This window comes from Stegostoma tigrinum, chromosome 34 (genome assembly GCF_030684315.1).
Source record: "Stegostoma tigrinum isolate sSteTig4 chromosome 34, sSteTig4.hap1, whole genome shotgun sequence".
Classification (NCBI taxonomy): domain Eukaryota; kingdom Metazoa; phylum Chordata; class Chondrichthyes; order Orectolobiformes; family Stegostomatidae; genus Stegostoma; species Stegostoma tigrinum.
Window position 1 is genome coordinate 28,093,985 of NC_081387.1, and position 13,682 is coordinate 28,107,666.

At 42.0% G+C, this 13,682-nt stretch overlaps 1 protein-coding gene across 5 annotated transcripts in view; it reads right to left on the reverse strand.

The window, feature by feature from the left end:
- Positions 1-3,070: 3,070 nt before the first annotated feature.
- kifc1 (kinesin family member C1) overlaps positions 3,071-13,682 on the reverse strand; it is a 58,292-nt gene continuing 47,680 nt past the window's right edge. For all 5 annotated transcript variants that reach the window (XM_059639571.1, XM_048563833.2, XM_048563830.2 and 2 more), the window contains 7 exons: positions 12,574-12,747; positions 11,190-11,357; positions 9,344-9,482; positions 7,429-7,568; positions 6,126-6,199; positions 5,163-5,238; positions 3,071-3,910 (listed from right to left, as the gene is read on the reverse strand). In XM_059639571.1, coding sequence (XP_059495554.1) covers positions 3,866-3,910; positions 5,163-5,238; positions 6,126-6,199; positions 7,429-7,568; positions 9,344-9,482; positions 11,190-11,357; positions 12,574-12,747 — 816 coding nt within the window. In that variant the 3' untranslated portion in view covers positions 3,071-3,865. The remainder of the gene's footprint in view (positions 3,911-5,162; positions 5,239-6,125; positions 6,200-7,428; positions 7,569-9,343; positions 9,483-11,189; positions 11,358-12,573; positions 12,748-13,682) is intronic.

The following is a 13,682-nucleotide window of genomic DNA, read 5'->3' on the forward strand; positions in this document are numbered from 1 at the left end:
TATCTCTGCAAGGGGCTTTCCTTACTTCCTACAGAACCAATCAGCCTGTTTTCCCCTGACTTCAGGTGAACTCAGACTATATGAAGACACAAACATGTCAAAGGCTGCCTTGAGGTGAAGGGCTGTCGTGTACCTCTGAATTGAACTGATTCATGGAGCAAGTCAATAAAAACAGTGAGACCATTGAACAGTTGAGTGAATTCCAGACTGAGTCATGGGGTGTTTTCTTCTATAATTCATTCATGGAATGTGGGCATCACTGGCTGGCCAGCATTTATTGCCCATTTGTAGTTGCCCTTGAGAAGGTGGTTGTGAGCTGCCTTCTTGAACCGCTGCCATCCACCTGCTGTGCGTTGACCCACAATGCCATCAGGGAGGGAATTCCAGGATCTGACCCAGTGATACTGAAGGAATGGCAACATATTTCCAAATCAGGATGGTGAGTGGTTTTGAAGGGAGCACATCTGCTGCCCTTGTCCTTCTAGATGGAAGTGGTCGCAGGTTTGAAAGGCGCTATCTGAGGATCTTTGGTGAATTTCTGCGTGCATCTTATTTATAGTACACACTGCTGCTACTGAGTGAGAGTGGAGGAGGAGTGGATGCAATGCCAATCAAGTGGGCAGCTTTGTCCTGGATGGTGTAAATCTTCTTGAGTATTGTTGGAGCAGCACTCATCCAGGTAAGTGGGAAATATTCACACTCCTGGACTTGTCTCTTGTAGATGGTGGACAAGCTTTGAGGAGCCAGGAGGTCCTAACTTCTCATCTGGTCTTTATGTTGCGAGTCCATTTGAGTTTCTGGTCAATGAAAACCCTCAGGATGTTGCTAGTGAGGGATTCAATGACACTACTGAATACCAAGGGGTGGTGGTTAGATTCTCTTTCATTCGAGATGGTCATAGCCTGACATATGTGGCACCAATGTTACTTGCCACTTGTCAGCCCAAGCATGGATATTGTCCAGATCTTGGTGCATTTATACATGAACTGCTTAAGTATCTGAGGAGTCACAAATAGTGCTGAATATTGTACAATCATCAGCAAACATTCCCACTTTTGAACTTATGATGGAGGTAAGGTTATTGATGAAGCAGCTGAAGATGGTTGGGCCGAGGACATTACCCTGAGGAGCTCCTGCAGATATGTCCTGTAGCTGAGATGACTGACCTCCAACAAGCATACAAACCTTGCTATGTGTCAGGTAGGACACCAGACAATTTGTGCTGATACCCATTTCAGTTTTGTTTTGGCTCCTGGATGCAAATGGATCCAGGTCATATGTAGCCTTAATATCAAGAAAGCTAATAGCATGCTGGCCTTCATCACAAGAGGAATTGAGTATAGGAGCAAAGAGGTCCTTCTGCAGCTCTACAGGGCCCTGGTGAGACCACACCTGGAGTATTGTGTGCAGTTTTGGTCTCCCAATCTGAGGAAGGACATTCTTGCTTTTGAGGGAGTGCAGCGTAGGTTCATAAGGTCAATTCCCAGAATGGCAGGACTATCATATGTTGAAAGATTGGAGCGACTGGGCTTGTATACTCTTGAGTTTAGAAGGATGAGAGGGGATCTGATTGAGACGTATAAGATTATTAAGGATTGGACACAGTGGAGGCAGGAAGCATGTTTCCGCTGATGGGTGAGTCCAGGACCAGAGGACACAGTTTAAAAATAAGGGATAGGCCATTTAGAACAGAGTTGAGGAAAAACTTCTTCACCCAGAGAGTGGTGGATATATGGAATGCTCTGCCCCAGAAAGCAGTGGAGGCCAAGTCTCTGGATGCTTTCGCAAAGAGACGGATAGAGCTCTTAAAGATAGTGGAACCAAGGGTTATGGGGATAAGGCAGGAACAGGATACTGATTGTGGATGATCAGCCATGATCATAACGAATGGTGGTGCTGGCTCGAAGGGCCGAATGGCCTACTCCTGCACCTATTGTCTAATGCCATCACTCTCACCTCACCTCTGGAATTCAACTCTTTTGTCCATGTTCGAACGAAGGCTATGATGAGGTCAGCAGTTGAGTGGCCCTGGGTGAACACAACCTGGGCATCACTGAGCATGTGCTGCTCAATAGTACTGCTAATGGCACCTTCTGTCACTTTACTAATAGAGAGTAGATTGATGGGCCGGGTAATTGGCCGGTTGGATTTGTCTTGCTTTTTATGTACAGCACACGCTTGGGCAATTTTCCATCGTCAGGTAGATACCAGTGTACGATCATTGTGCTCTGGAGCACAAATCTTCAGTACTATTGCCGGAATGTTGTCAGGACCTGTAGCTTTTGCAGTATCCAGTATCTCCAACCATTTCTCGATATCACATGGAGTAAATCAAACTGTCATCTGTGAACCAGTGGAGAAAGCCAGGTTGGATCATCCACTACTTGATAATATCATCAACATAGTCCTGCTGACTGAATTATAGAGCTGATTATTGACTGTTTCAGAAAACCAAATTCTGATGAATTAGATGGAGGGACAACATGAGAAACCCCAAAGAACTAGTTGTGCCAGTGTTTTGTTTCCTGTCCCTAATAGTCCTTTGAAGAAGGTGGACAGCCTTCTTGAGCCACTGTAATCCATTTGGAAAAGATACACCAAGTAGCGATAGGGAGAGAATTCTAGGATTTTAACCCAGCTACAGTGAAGGACTGGTGATATATTTGTAAGTCACGACGATGAGTGATTTGGAAGATAACATCACCAGCTGTATTTCCCCCCAAATCTACTTCCTTTGTCCTAAGTGGTAATGGTCTTGCATTTGAAAAGAGCCACCAAAGGAACCCTAGTTGCTGCAGGCTGTATTTGTCTTGGATGGTGTGGAGCTCGAGTGTTGTTGGAGCTGCACTCACCCACACACGTGCAGACTGCCTGACTTGTGCCTTGTAAATAGTGGACAGGCTTTCAGGAGACAGGAGATGGGTTACTCTGTACAGAATTCCCAACCTCAGAACTATGGATCCTGTACAATGCTTTCTGGTTGAGAAAAACAAGGTGTTTGTGACAGGGACACGGTGATCTAAAAAGGATGCTGGGACAGTGGTGGTCACACAGAACTAGACAACTCAAGTATGCCAAAGGGACATTAGAACTTTAATAGCACATTCTGAAAATGAAACCTACTGAATACAGTGAGAGTTTACATAGTCTTGAAAAGGTTTAAAATAATCAGTTTACTTCTGTACCACGATTGTAAAGATTCGCAACACTGGGTTTCTTTTTTCAATGACATGGCATATATTGAGTGAAGGCCATCCAAAGTACAAAGCATTGTATATTGCAGAATACTGTGGAGGGACTTTGCAACAGCCGAAGAACATAAGCATGAATAATAATCAGTCTTTAAAAATAAAGCATTTACTAGTTAGACATATAAAGAGTTAAAAATCAACAATAATTGAAATGTACATGACAGGACCTCTTAAGATGGACTAAAGCCGAACATGTCCAAATACACTTGCACGTCCAACAATGGCTACAGCCAATGCACAATTAAAATCAGTAATTTGTTTTGTAAAATAAATTCACCCTCATACAAGCAGCACCAATTCCTAAGTGTACTGGATTGGTCTAAAGGTGCCTCAAATCCATTCGAACAGTTGTAGCTACTGCTAAAGGACAATGAACAAACATCACGACCTCCAGGAGGCACTAACCACAAATCAGACTGTAGACAGCCTGATACCCCACCTCACCCACCTGAAAAATGATTACACTGTTACTTTTAATTAGCTACATTTGAAACATTTCATTTGGTGATTGATTCTGTTTTACAACATTTGGAGTTGACCATTTTTTTAAAAAGCAGATTTTGAGGAAAAAAACTTTGAACATTATTTACAGGTTTTGGCTGTGATTATCAATTCTATTTCCGGTTCAACTGCGCTGTCCCAATCACGCACTCATTGACCTGAAAGAAAACATCCAGTTTAGCAAGCTGAAGGGAAGTATGGTCAAAGTGATATCTATGTCCCCTCTCCCTTCCATTTGTTGAGATGTTTTGCAGTTTAATTGGAGTTCCGGAACCAAGAGGTTATGGTGAAGCTGTACAAAACTCTGGTGCGGCCGCACTTGGAGTATTGTGTACAGTTCTGGTCACTGCATTATAAGAAGGATGTGGAAGCTTTGGAAAGGGTGCAGAGGAGATTTACTCAGATGTTGCCTGGTATGGAGGGAAGGTCTTACAAGGAAAGGCTGAGGGACTTGAGGCTGTTTTCATTAGAGAGAAGAAGGTTGACACGTGACTTAATTGAAACATATAAAATAATCAGAGGGTTAGCTAGGGTGGATAGAGAGAGCCTTTTTTCTAGGATGGTGACGGTGAGCACAAGGGGGCATAGCTTTAAATTGAGGGGTGAAAGATATAGGACAGATGTCAGAGGTAGTTTCTTTACTCAGAGAGTAGTAAGGGAATGGAACGCTTTGCCTGCAACGGTAGTAGATTCGCCAACTTTAGGTACATTTAAGTCGTCATTGGACAAGCATATGGACATACATGGAATAGTGTAGGTTAGATGGGCTTGAGATCGGTATGACAGGTCAGCACAACATCGAGGGCCGAAGGGCCTGTACTGTGCTGAAATGTTCTATGGTGTGCTGAGAAGCAGTGTCAAACAGTCCAGGGCAGGACAAATAGCCTGAGCTGGATTCCAGCTTTCCCAGATCACAGAGAATGCTAGATGTGGTTCCACACTCTAACCTAGAGAACAGCTGTGGCATTCTTACTTTTACAAACTAACCTACAGCTGAGTTCTCATACGGGTCACCCTCGGAGTGGAGCTCATACGTCAGCACTGCCGCTGGTTAGTATTGGGTGGTACAAAACAGCTTTTCAAATCTCAATTAGCAAGCTTACACATACCGGCACCCATGCCAATTCAGGACAGCAGTGAGCATGCTGGTGATGATCTAGTCCAGCATTAACATCTGGTGGTCATGCTTTACTGATCTTAAGGATTTGGATATCACAAAGAATGACAGCATAACTAGAGATTCATCTGTTGTACAATTAACACAAGCCTTGTGTCACAGATAAACAGCTCCTTGTTTGTGGCTGTCTTGAATTCTTGCACTAATTTCTATCACAAGAGTATGTGTATGTGTGTGTGTTTGAATTAGCCAATTACTGTAACACGTATTAGATGACTGAATTCTCAACATACCTTACTGGCAAAACGCAAGGAATTGAGTGACTCACTGAAATTCTCTTCCAAAGGAGAGACATTCACGAACATGAGCCTATGGATTAAAGGATCCCAATTAATAAAGCCCACCATGTGAAATAATTAGAATACCATTGTCAGACCAAAGGAAATCATAGGAAGAGGATGGCATTCAGCCTTTAAACTTGCTGCACCATTGATATGATCATTGTTGATCTGATTGTAGCCCCAACGCCTTTTTCCTGTCTGCACTCTGCCGCATCATCTTCAAATCCCTTTTGATCAAAATATATCCAAATTCAATCTTGCATATTTTCAATGATCTAGACTTCAATGTTCTCAAGAAGAAAATTCCAATGCATTTTTCCAGTTAAAAACCTTCCTGCCTTTCCATTCTAAGCCGAAATACTGCCAAAGTGGTCAAAATCACATTTTTCTAAGTGTATATTCCTTCTGCCCATTCACTTAACCTAGCCATAATTCCACAAACTCTTCACAACTACCTTTCTACATTTCTTTGTGTTATCAGCAGACTTGGCTTCATCCAAGTTTACCATTGAAGCCCTAGCACTGATCCCTTTGCTGTCTTCTACAGGTTCCATCCTGACAATGGCACATTTGCCTTGTTTCCTGTTAGCTAACAAATCTTCTTGTCATGCTGCTAAAGGTGCATTCCACAGTATGAGTTTTTGTGCAGTAATCTTTTATGTGGCACTCATCGAAGGCTTTTGCGCCTAGGAATTCCCCTTTACCTCAAAAGAACCAGAATATATTTATCAGACATGGTTGTCCTTTCACAAAATAATGTTGACTGCTCGATTTTATTGTGATTTTCTAAATTTCTAGTCATTATCTCCCCAAGAATGGGTTTCGACATTTTCCCAGTGACAGATCTTAGGCTACCTGACCTAGTTTTCTGTTTTCCTTCTCCCTTCTTTGTGGAACACAAATATAACAGCTTACGTTTTTGAATTGCCTCCGAGACTGTTCTGAAGTAAATAAGTCAGCTTGCTGTTCCGATAAGGGATGTGCGATTCCTGGAAAATACAAGATCTCTTTAGTGATAAGAAATTATTAGAGAAATAACTTCAACTAATATGCCACACTGTCCAACTCTAGAGATTGGAGTACTACAATCCAAACTGACACTCCAGTGCAGTATGGAGGGAGAGCTACACACAGAGGTGATGTTTTCCAGATAAAATATTTGTCTCCGTATGGACGCAAACAATTGTAGAATGCTGTTCTGAAGAGCAGGGAAGCCCTCCCCGGTATCCTGGCCAACAATTATTCCATAAATCAACATCATGAAACAAATGACCTAGCACATATATAGTTCTTTGTGGGAACTTACCATGCACAAGTCAGAATATCTACTGTCAATTAAGTACTTTTAAAAGTAAAGTGTTTTGGCATGTCAGGTTTGTGAAAGACACTATATAAACATCAATCTTACTTTTCATACCTATGTGCAATGGATATAAAATAGCAGGTCCCTTCCGACATAACTAGAAAGAATGCTGAACTTTGTAAGGAAGAAAATAAGCAGTTTGAGCTTAGCGCTTAATCTCCCGAATGTACAATTCAATTTTGTAAACATTCATCAAGTTCCTGTTGCACCAAAAATGTAAAGTTGTATAAGATTGGTTCTCTTCTTCCCGTCCTCATTAATAAGAGAAGCAGCAACATCACACAATGAAACTTTTTAAAAACACCCGACAGAAAGATGATACAGGTCTTTGTTCATCTACATCACGCTATTCATAGCATGATTTATAAAAATTTGTTTCTATATGTATATTTTATACATATGTATAAAAAGTAGAGTTTTAATTTCAAAATATGACGACAGTTAATTACTTCTGCAAAATTTAAATAAAAGACTGGGTCAGACAGTTCTTTCAGAGCACTGGGTTGGATACAAATGAAAAGCTTAAAATCTTGAGTGGGTTCAGGGAAACATAAGAAATAGTAAATCTTGGCTAATTTCATTTCAGCCTCAACTCCACTTTCCTGACCACTCTCCTTTTAACCTGTTACTAATCTGTCTGTCTCCTTCTCAAATTTATTGTGTCCACCGCACTCTGTGGCAGTGAATTCCAGATTCATAATCCTTTGACAGAGGTAATTCCTCATTTGTGATTAAAATCTGCCACCTCTTATTCTAAAACTATGACCTTTCTGAATAAAAGAGCAAAATGGAACAGAAACACCACCTTAAATTTTAACCTGACTAAAATGGAGAGTTTGCCTTGTTTCATTTTACCTTGTTCGACAATGACATGATGACATGCCCAAGGCAGGAAAGGCTGGTGTTGATAGCCTGAGCCTCCCGTAAACGATCACCCTTTGAGTGAGATTTATCCAAGCGCTCACTGCCAGCCAGGTCCACCAGGCTCAAAGTTGCTGAACCCATTGAGGAAAAATACAAGCATTAACAACAGTAAGGTTAAAGGACAGACACGAAAACATCAAAATTTACTAGGCATGGTAACAAACTTAAAATCTGGAGAATAGAGGAGCATATTCTATGTTGGTAGTGGCACAGTGGAAGTTACCAGTAAAAGGATTCAGAAGTGCCACATGGAGAAAGGTAGTATTTCTTTGGTGGACAGTGACAGTGCTGCTTCTGAAACATTGAAATCAACGGAGGCCTAATGGGATGATAGGGATTCCAGCCGGAGTAAAGTGGAACCAGAGACCAATGAGAAAAAAATACAATGGGACAGTAGTGATTTTGAAGGCGATGTTTCCGGCCCCAGAAACATCCAACGAGATACCCTACCTTTTCGTTCTCGTTGGAATGTAAGTAACATCAGTCATGGAGATAGAAAGGTGGATGTTAGACGAATTCTTCAGTAGTTTGAGGAAGAGTTGGAAGGAAAATAAAGAGTAAAGAAAAATAGAATATCAGTCAACATAAAAGGAAACCTTGTTAAAGTATTAAGAGGTGACTAGAGTCTATTAGGGACATGGTGGTGATACATGCTTAGGTATACAGCAAGTCCAACAGACTGAGTGAACACTTTGCAACTACTAAGGAAGAGGGTGCTGACAATATCAACACAAGTGAAGATGGAAGGTTAATGGATGGGGTTAAAACTAATATGCACAATGTAATGGAAACAATAGGAAGAGTGGATAGAAATTGAAGGGTTTGCCATAAACATCCGATTTTTCCAGGTCTGGCAGCAGTGCCAGAGAATTGAAGAATGACAAATGAGACTTCTTTTCAAGGGTTTAGCAGCATTCCTCTCATCTACAGGCATGTCAGTTTAAAACTAGGAATCAGTTAAGAGAAGAAAAAGTAGACTTGGAAAGGTTGGAGTTAATTAAGGAGAAGGAGCATGAATTTGTAAAATGAAGATGATAGTGTTTGACTAATTGTATTACTGAGAAAGATACTAAATGGGTGTAACAGGGCACTGGAAAGGATGGCACAATGACTCACAACAGCAGGGACACGGGTTCAATTCCACCCACAGGCTCCTGTCTGTGTGGAGTCTGCCCATTCTCCCCGTTTGAGTTTCTGCCGTGTGCTCTGGTTTCCTCCCGCAGGCCAAAGATGTGCAGGTTAGGTGGATTAACCATGGTAAACATGGGTTTACTGGATGGATAGGATGTGATGCTCTTTGGAGGGTCAGTGAAGACATGATGTGCCAAATGGCCTCTATCTACAGTGTAGGGATGCTATAACATAGGCTAGCAGAAAAGGCAGAGCATAGTCGGGGCAGATAGAATCTCAGAGAAAATGTTAGGTGGCCCAAATTGGCAGTAGGTCAGGTTGAAGAATAATCTAATGGCACAGTTTTATTGAGTGTCAACAGGAACAGGCAGACCTCCACCATTTATCATTCAAAAAAAATGGCAGGACACATGGGACTGAATTTATAAACAGAAGAGCTGAGTACAAAAACAGAGGGGAGTTATGCTGAGCTTTTTAGAAAGTCTAGGTATGCCACAAAGATATCAAGTTCTGGTCACTGCACTTTAGGAAGCACACGAGATTCCTGGAAAGGATATGAAGGGCGTTCCAGGGAGAAGAGTTTAGGTACTTGGTTTAGAAGAAGCTGCCAGGATTGCCCCTCTACTTCAACTGCACATAAAATCACCGTGACCATATTTTGGAACTAAAACTTTGCCTGTATTTATTGCAGGTAGATTATGGGACAGATACTCACATGTGCACTGGAGATCACGGTTAGAGTTGTTCCCTTCAATCATCAGCTGGAAGACACTGTGGCTCCGAGAGGAACGATCATTTGCTGCCGTTTTTGCGACTGAGCGATTGGCTTTTGCAATAGCAATTAAATTGTGAACCTGGGGAAAACAGGATCAGATTAAGCGAAGCCATTTGTTAAAAGGAACTGTTCATGGATGTGGGTTTCACTGGCTCAGCCAACATTTATCACACATTCCTAATTTCTACTTGAACTGGGTGGCCATTCAGCAGGCAGCTAAGAATCGATGGGTCTGGAGTCACACAGATCCTTACTGTTTATGATATACATATTTATATACATAAATTATATAGCCAAGAATGTGGAGAGCTAAGTAATTTTGTGAATTACACTAGGATTGGCCAGGCAACTAATAGTGAAAAGGATGGTCTTAGGTTACAGATGGGCAAATCAGTGGTAGAGGGAATTTAACCTTGATAAACGTGTGCCGATGTACTTTGGAAGAAGCAACAAGACAAGGGAGTACTCGATGAATGGCAGGACACTAGGAAGATCAGAGGAACTGTGGGGGTGGGGTTGGTGTTGGGATGGGATCTTGGTTGTGCTTGTCCGCAGAACTCTGAATGCAGCAGGACAGGTTAATAAGATGGTTAAGAAAGCATATGGGACACTTGTCTTTATCAGTCATGGCATAGATTATAAGAGCTGGGAGGTTATACTGGAGATGTACAGACTTTGATTAGGCCATAGGTGGAGTAGTGTGTCACCATAATATAGGAAGGATGTCATTACACTGGAGGGGTGTGCAGAGGAGATTCATCACAATGTTTGTCTAGAACGGAACATTTTAGCTATGAAAGGAAGCTTGACAGGTTCAGTGTGAGGGGAACTGCTTGAGGTGTGCAAGATTGTGTGGGACACAGACAGGGTGGATACTAAGCAGGTGCTCCCGTTAGCTGAAAGTTCTGTAATTAAGGGTATACTTTAAGGTTAAATACTGGGGGTTTAGAGGCTATTTATGGAAAGGTTTTTCCACCCAGAGGGTGACGGGAATCTGAAATGCACTGCTTGGGATGCAGTAGAGGCAGGACATATCGCAACCTTTAAAAAGTATGTGGATGAGCACTCGAAATGTCATATCGTTCAAAGCTATGAGCTTGGTGCAGGAAAGTGGGGCTAATGTAGATAGGTGATGGGTTTTTTTGTTGGTGAGACTCAATGGGTCAAAGGGCCTCTTCTGTACTGCATGATGTTCGGATGACAGATTTCCTTCCCTGAAGAACATTAGTAAACCACATGTTGTTTTAAAATGACAACAATCATCACTGGGCTAGCTTTTAATCCCAGATCTTCATTGATTCAAATTTCACCATCTGCCCTGCTGGAAATCAAATCCATACCCCAAAAGACAGGGTCTCTGTATTATTAATCCAGTAACAATACCAGCATGCCACCACCTTTGCATCTTAAAGCTTTGCACCTTGAAATTCTCCCCCAAAGATGCTAACCCAACTGGATGAGTTCAAAGAAATTTAAATGGTGCCCAAGACCTGCTGAAACACAGGAACAGGAGTAGACTGTGGAGCCCTTAAGTTATTCTCCCATTCGGTCAAGTGATTTGTGTTTCAACATCATTTGTTTTGAACTAATGGCAATTTGTTAGTGCAGAGTCAGCATGAGGATCCCGCACAGTTAAGACACATCCCTTAACAATTTTCACTGTCAAAGTGATTACCTGGCTCTCCTCAAAGATGGGGAGTCATGTCAGCTCCTGCTACTGGGTCCAATCAAGAGTGCACCATTTATACAGTTTAGCTGAAGAAATCAAGTACACAACATTACACACCTGATCTTCTGCAGTGACAGTAACATATTTGAGGTTTGTGACATGAAGCTGTTCACTTTTATTGTTGAGGCGTTTGATCTCGTATTCAACATTTTTTTCTGGTTTTGTCACAAGGAGGTCCCGTAATGTCTCATTGTAGATCTCCAAAAAGCTGGCAGTGAATTTATACTGAAACAGATCCAAATAAAGTGCTCATAGAATAAATAGACAATGAAGCCAAATGACTCAAAGCAATAAATACCTGGTTACTTGCTTGGTCAGAAAGTAAAAAGGTAAATTAATAGCCATACTCCTCAAAAGCATTAACCTTTGTGCCTTTGAATGTTGGCATCACTTTGTGAAGTAGACTCTCAGTCAAGCTCTTTGTGCTTTTAAAGCATTTCACGATGACAAAACGATTGAAAACATTGAAATTGGCACAGCATCCATTTCCTTCCCTCACTTCAGAAGATTACATGAATGTGTTACAAGTTCTGGAATTTAGAGCCATGCATATTGGACGAAGGGATGATGCAGCAAACATGTTACGGCAATTCCTCCCTAGCCCAAGGTCCTTTCCTACATTAGCTCAAATACTTGGAGACACCTGCAATTCACAGAAATGTGAGCTCTTTCCTTCGAAAACTGTAACATCATGGAAGACAGTTACACAGAAGACATCACCAACGCAGGAAATGACATCACCAACCCAAGGAAACCTAAACAGATAAATAGAAAGCGGGACATAACACCAGCGCTTCACCAGAGGCTCACTGATGATCTTAGCTAGAACAGTGACAAGACATCTGAAAACGAACCTTCCAGCTCAGCAAGCAAACTCACATCCAGAACCTCAACCTGAGCTACAAATCTTCTCAAAGCTCACTAACAGTTACACAGACTACATCTAGAATTCACTGAACATTGCCAAGACAGCCAAGGTTACAGATACTACACTGGGGCCCTGCATCTCCGGGACTGAAACTAAAGGAGAACAACAAAACATTCAGAGGTTGTTAATATCAAAAGCCACACACATGACCCCTTCATTGTAGACTCAGAAGGTAGCAGGTGGCTATCAAATTTAACTACAAGGCAGAAACAACAGGGAGAATGTAATATAAAAAGAAGCAATTCAAACATGAAATCACCCACTACAGACACACCTTAATCTCATGCTCGCACTTCATCACTAGTTTTGAGTGGTTAGTAGGAAGCTTCTGAAAGTTCATCCATTTCTTGTTCCCTCCCACAGGAAATGAAAAGAAAACCTTGCACATTGTTTAATTACAGGGTCCTAATGTCTCCTGCTCAGCCTGACAACCGTAGAAGATACCAGGAAAGAGTTGACTGTGGTTTTGCGCCCAAATACAGTCTGATGTGTGCAATTTCTGTAGTAACTCACTGTCCATCCCATGGTCTTCAGTTTCTCTGCTGTTGCAAAGATTTGATCAACAGCTCGAGGAATCATCCCCATGTTCTCTGGTGTCATGTCATCAGGCCCTTCCATTGTAAATGTCTTTCCACTGCCTGTCTGCCCATAGGCAAAGATGCACACATTGTATCCATCCAAGGCAGACTGAAACGAAAGAAAGGCAAAAAAGTTATTTCATTAAGAATATTCCCTCCATTCTGATGAATTGGTATTGTCACTTCGGGCCAGTCACTCTGTTCACTGCCTAACTTTCTGTGCCAATAGTTCAGCTTTCTGTCCCGTCCTCCTCCAAAACACCAACTCCTTGCATACAGAACCAGAGATGCAATGGATACCATCCATTATCTATGAGTGGCAGAAACACTGGGACATATGTGACTGATTGAAATTTGACTCAGCAGTATGTGTGCAAACACAAAGAACTGGGGCAACTGTACTCCCAAAGCCTAGGCTGTACGGAGGTCAGTGTAGTGTCTTGATTGCTCTAGCTCAGCAGGGATTGGATATCAAATCCTGAGCTTTCACATTCTGCATTGATGCCTTTATCAGCTGCAGTAATTTTAACAGGATAACGATTCAACAGGGTGGATACAGAAAATAAGTAGTTGTAGTCTGGCAGACAGCCTTGGGTCACAGTGAAATTTCAGAGGCTACCTGGGACAGGCAATAATTGCTGACTCAGTCAGTAAAGCCCAAATCACATGAAGGAAACAAAACCCAGGGAGAACTTCTTCCAACCCAATGCCATGGAAGCTGGAGGAGTGATGGATATTGCTACCACTACAGCTGCAGTAATGCACTATTGTCCTAACCCTTAAAGAGTGGGCACAGTTTTAGTTAGTAACGGCTTATTGGGTCATGGACAGCGGGCAGGGAATTGGAGTGGAGGCCAACATGAGATTAGTCATGATCATATTGAATGATGCAGGCTTGAAGGCTGTATGGCCTGCTCCTAGTGTTTTATGAAACAGGATCAGAGGGCTGCACAGCCTCCTCCTTGACCGATTGTGACACAGAGTGAGAAAGTTTGCTCTGAGCATTCATAATACTGATTTAATCAAATAACTTAATAGAAAAGC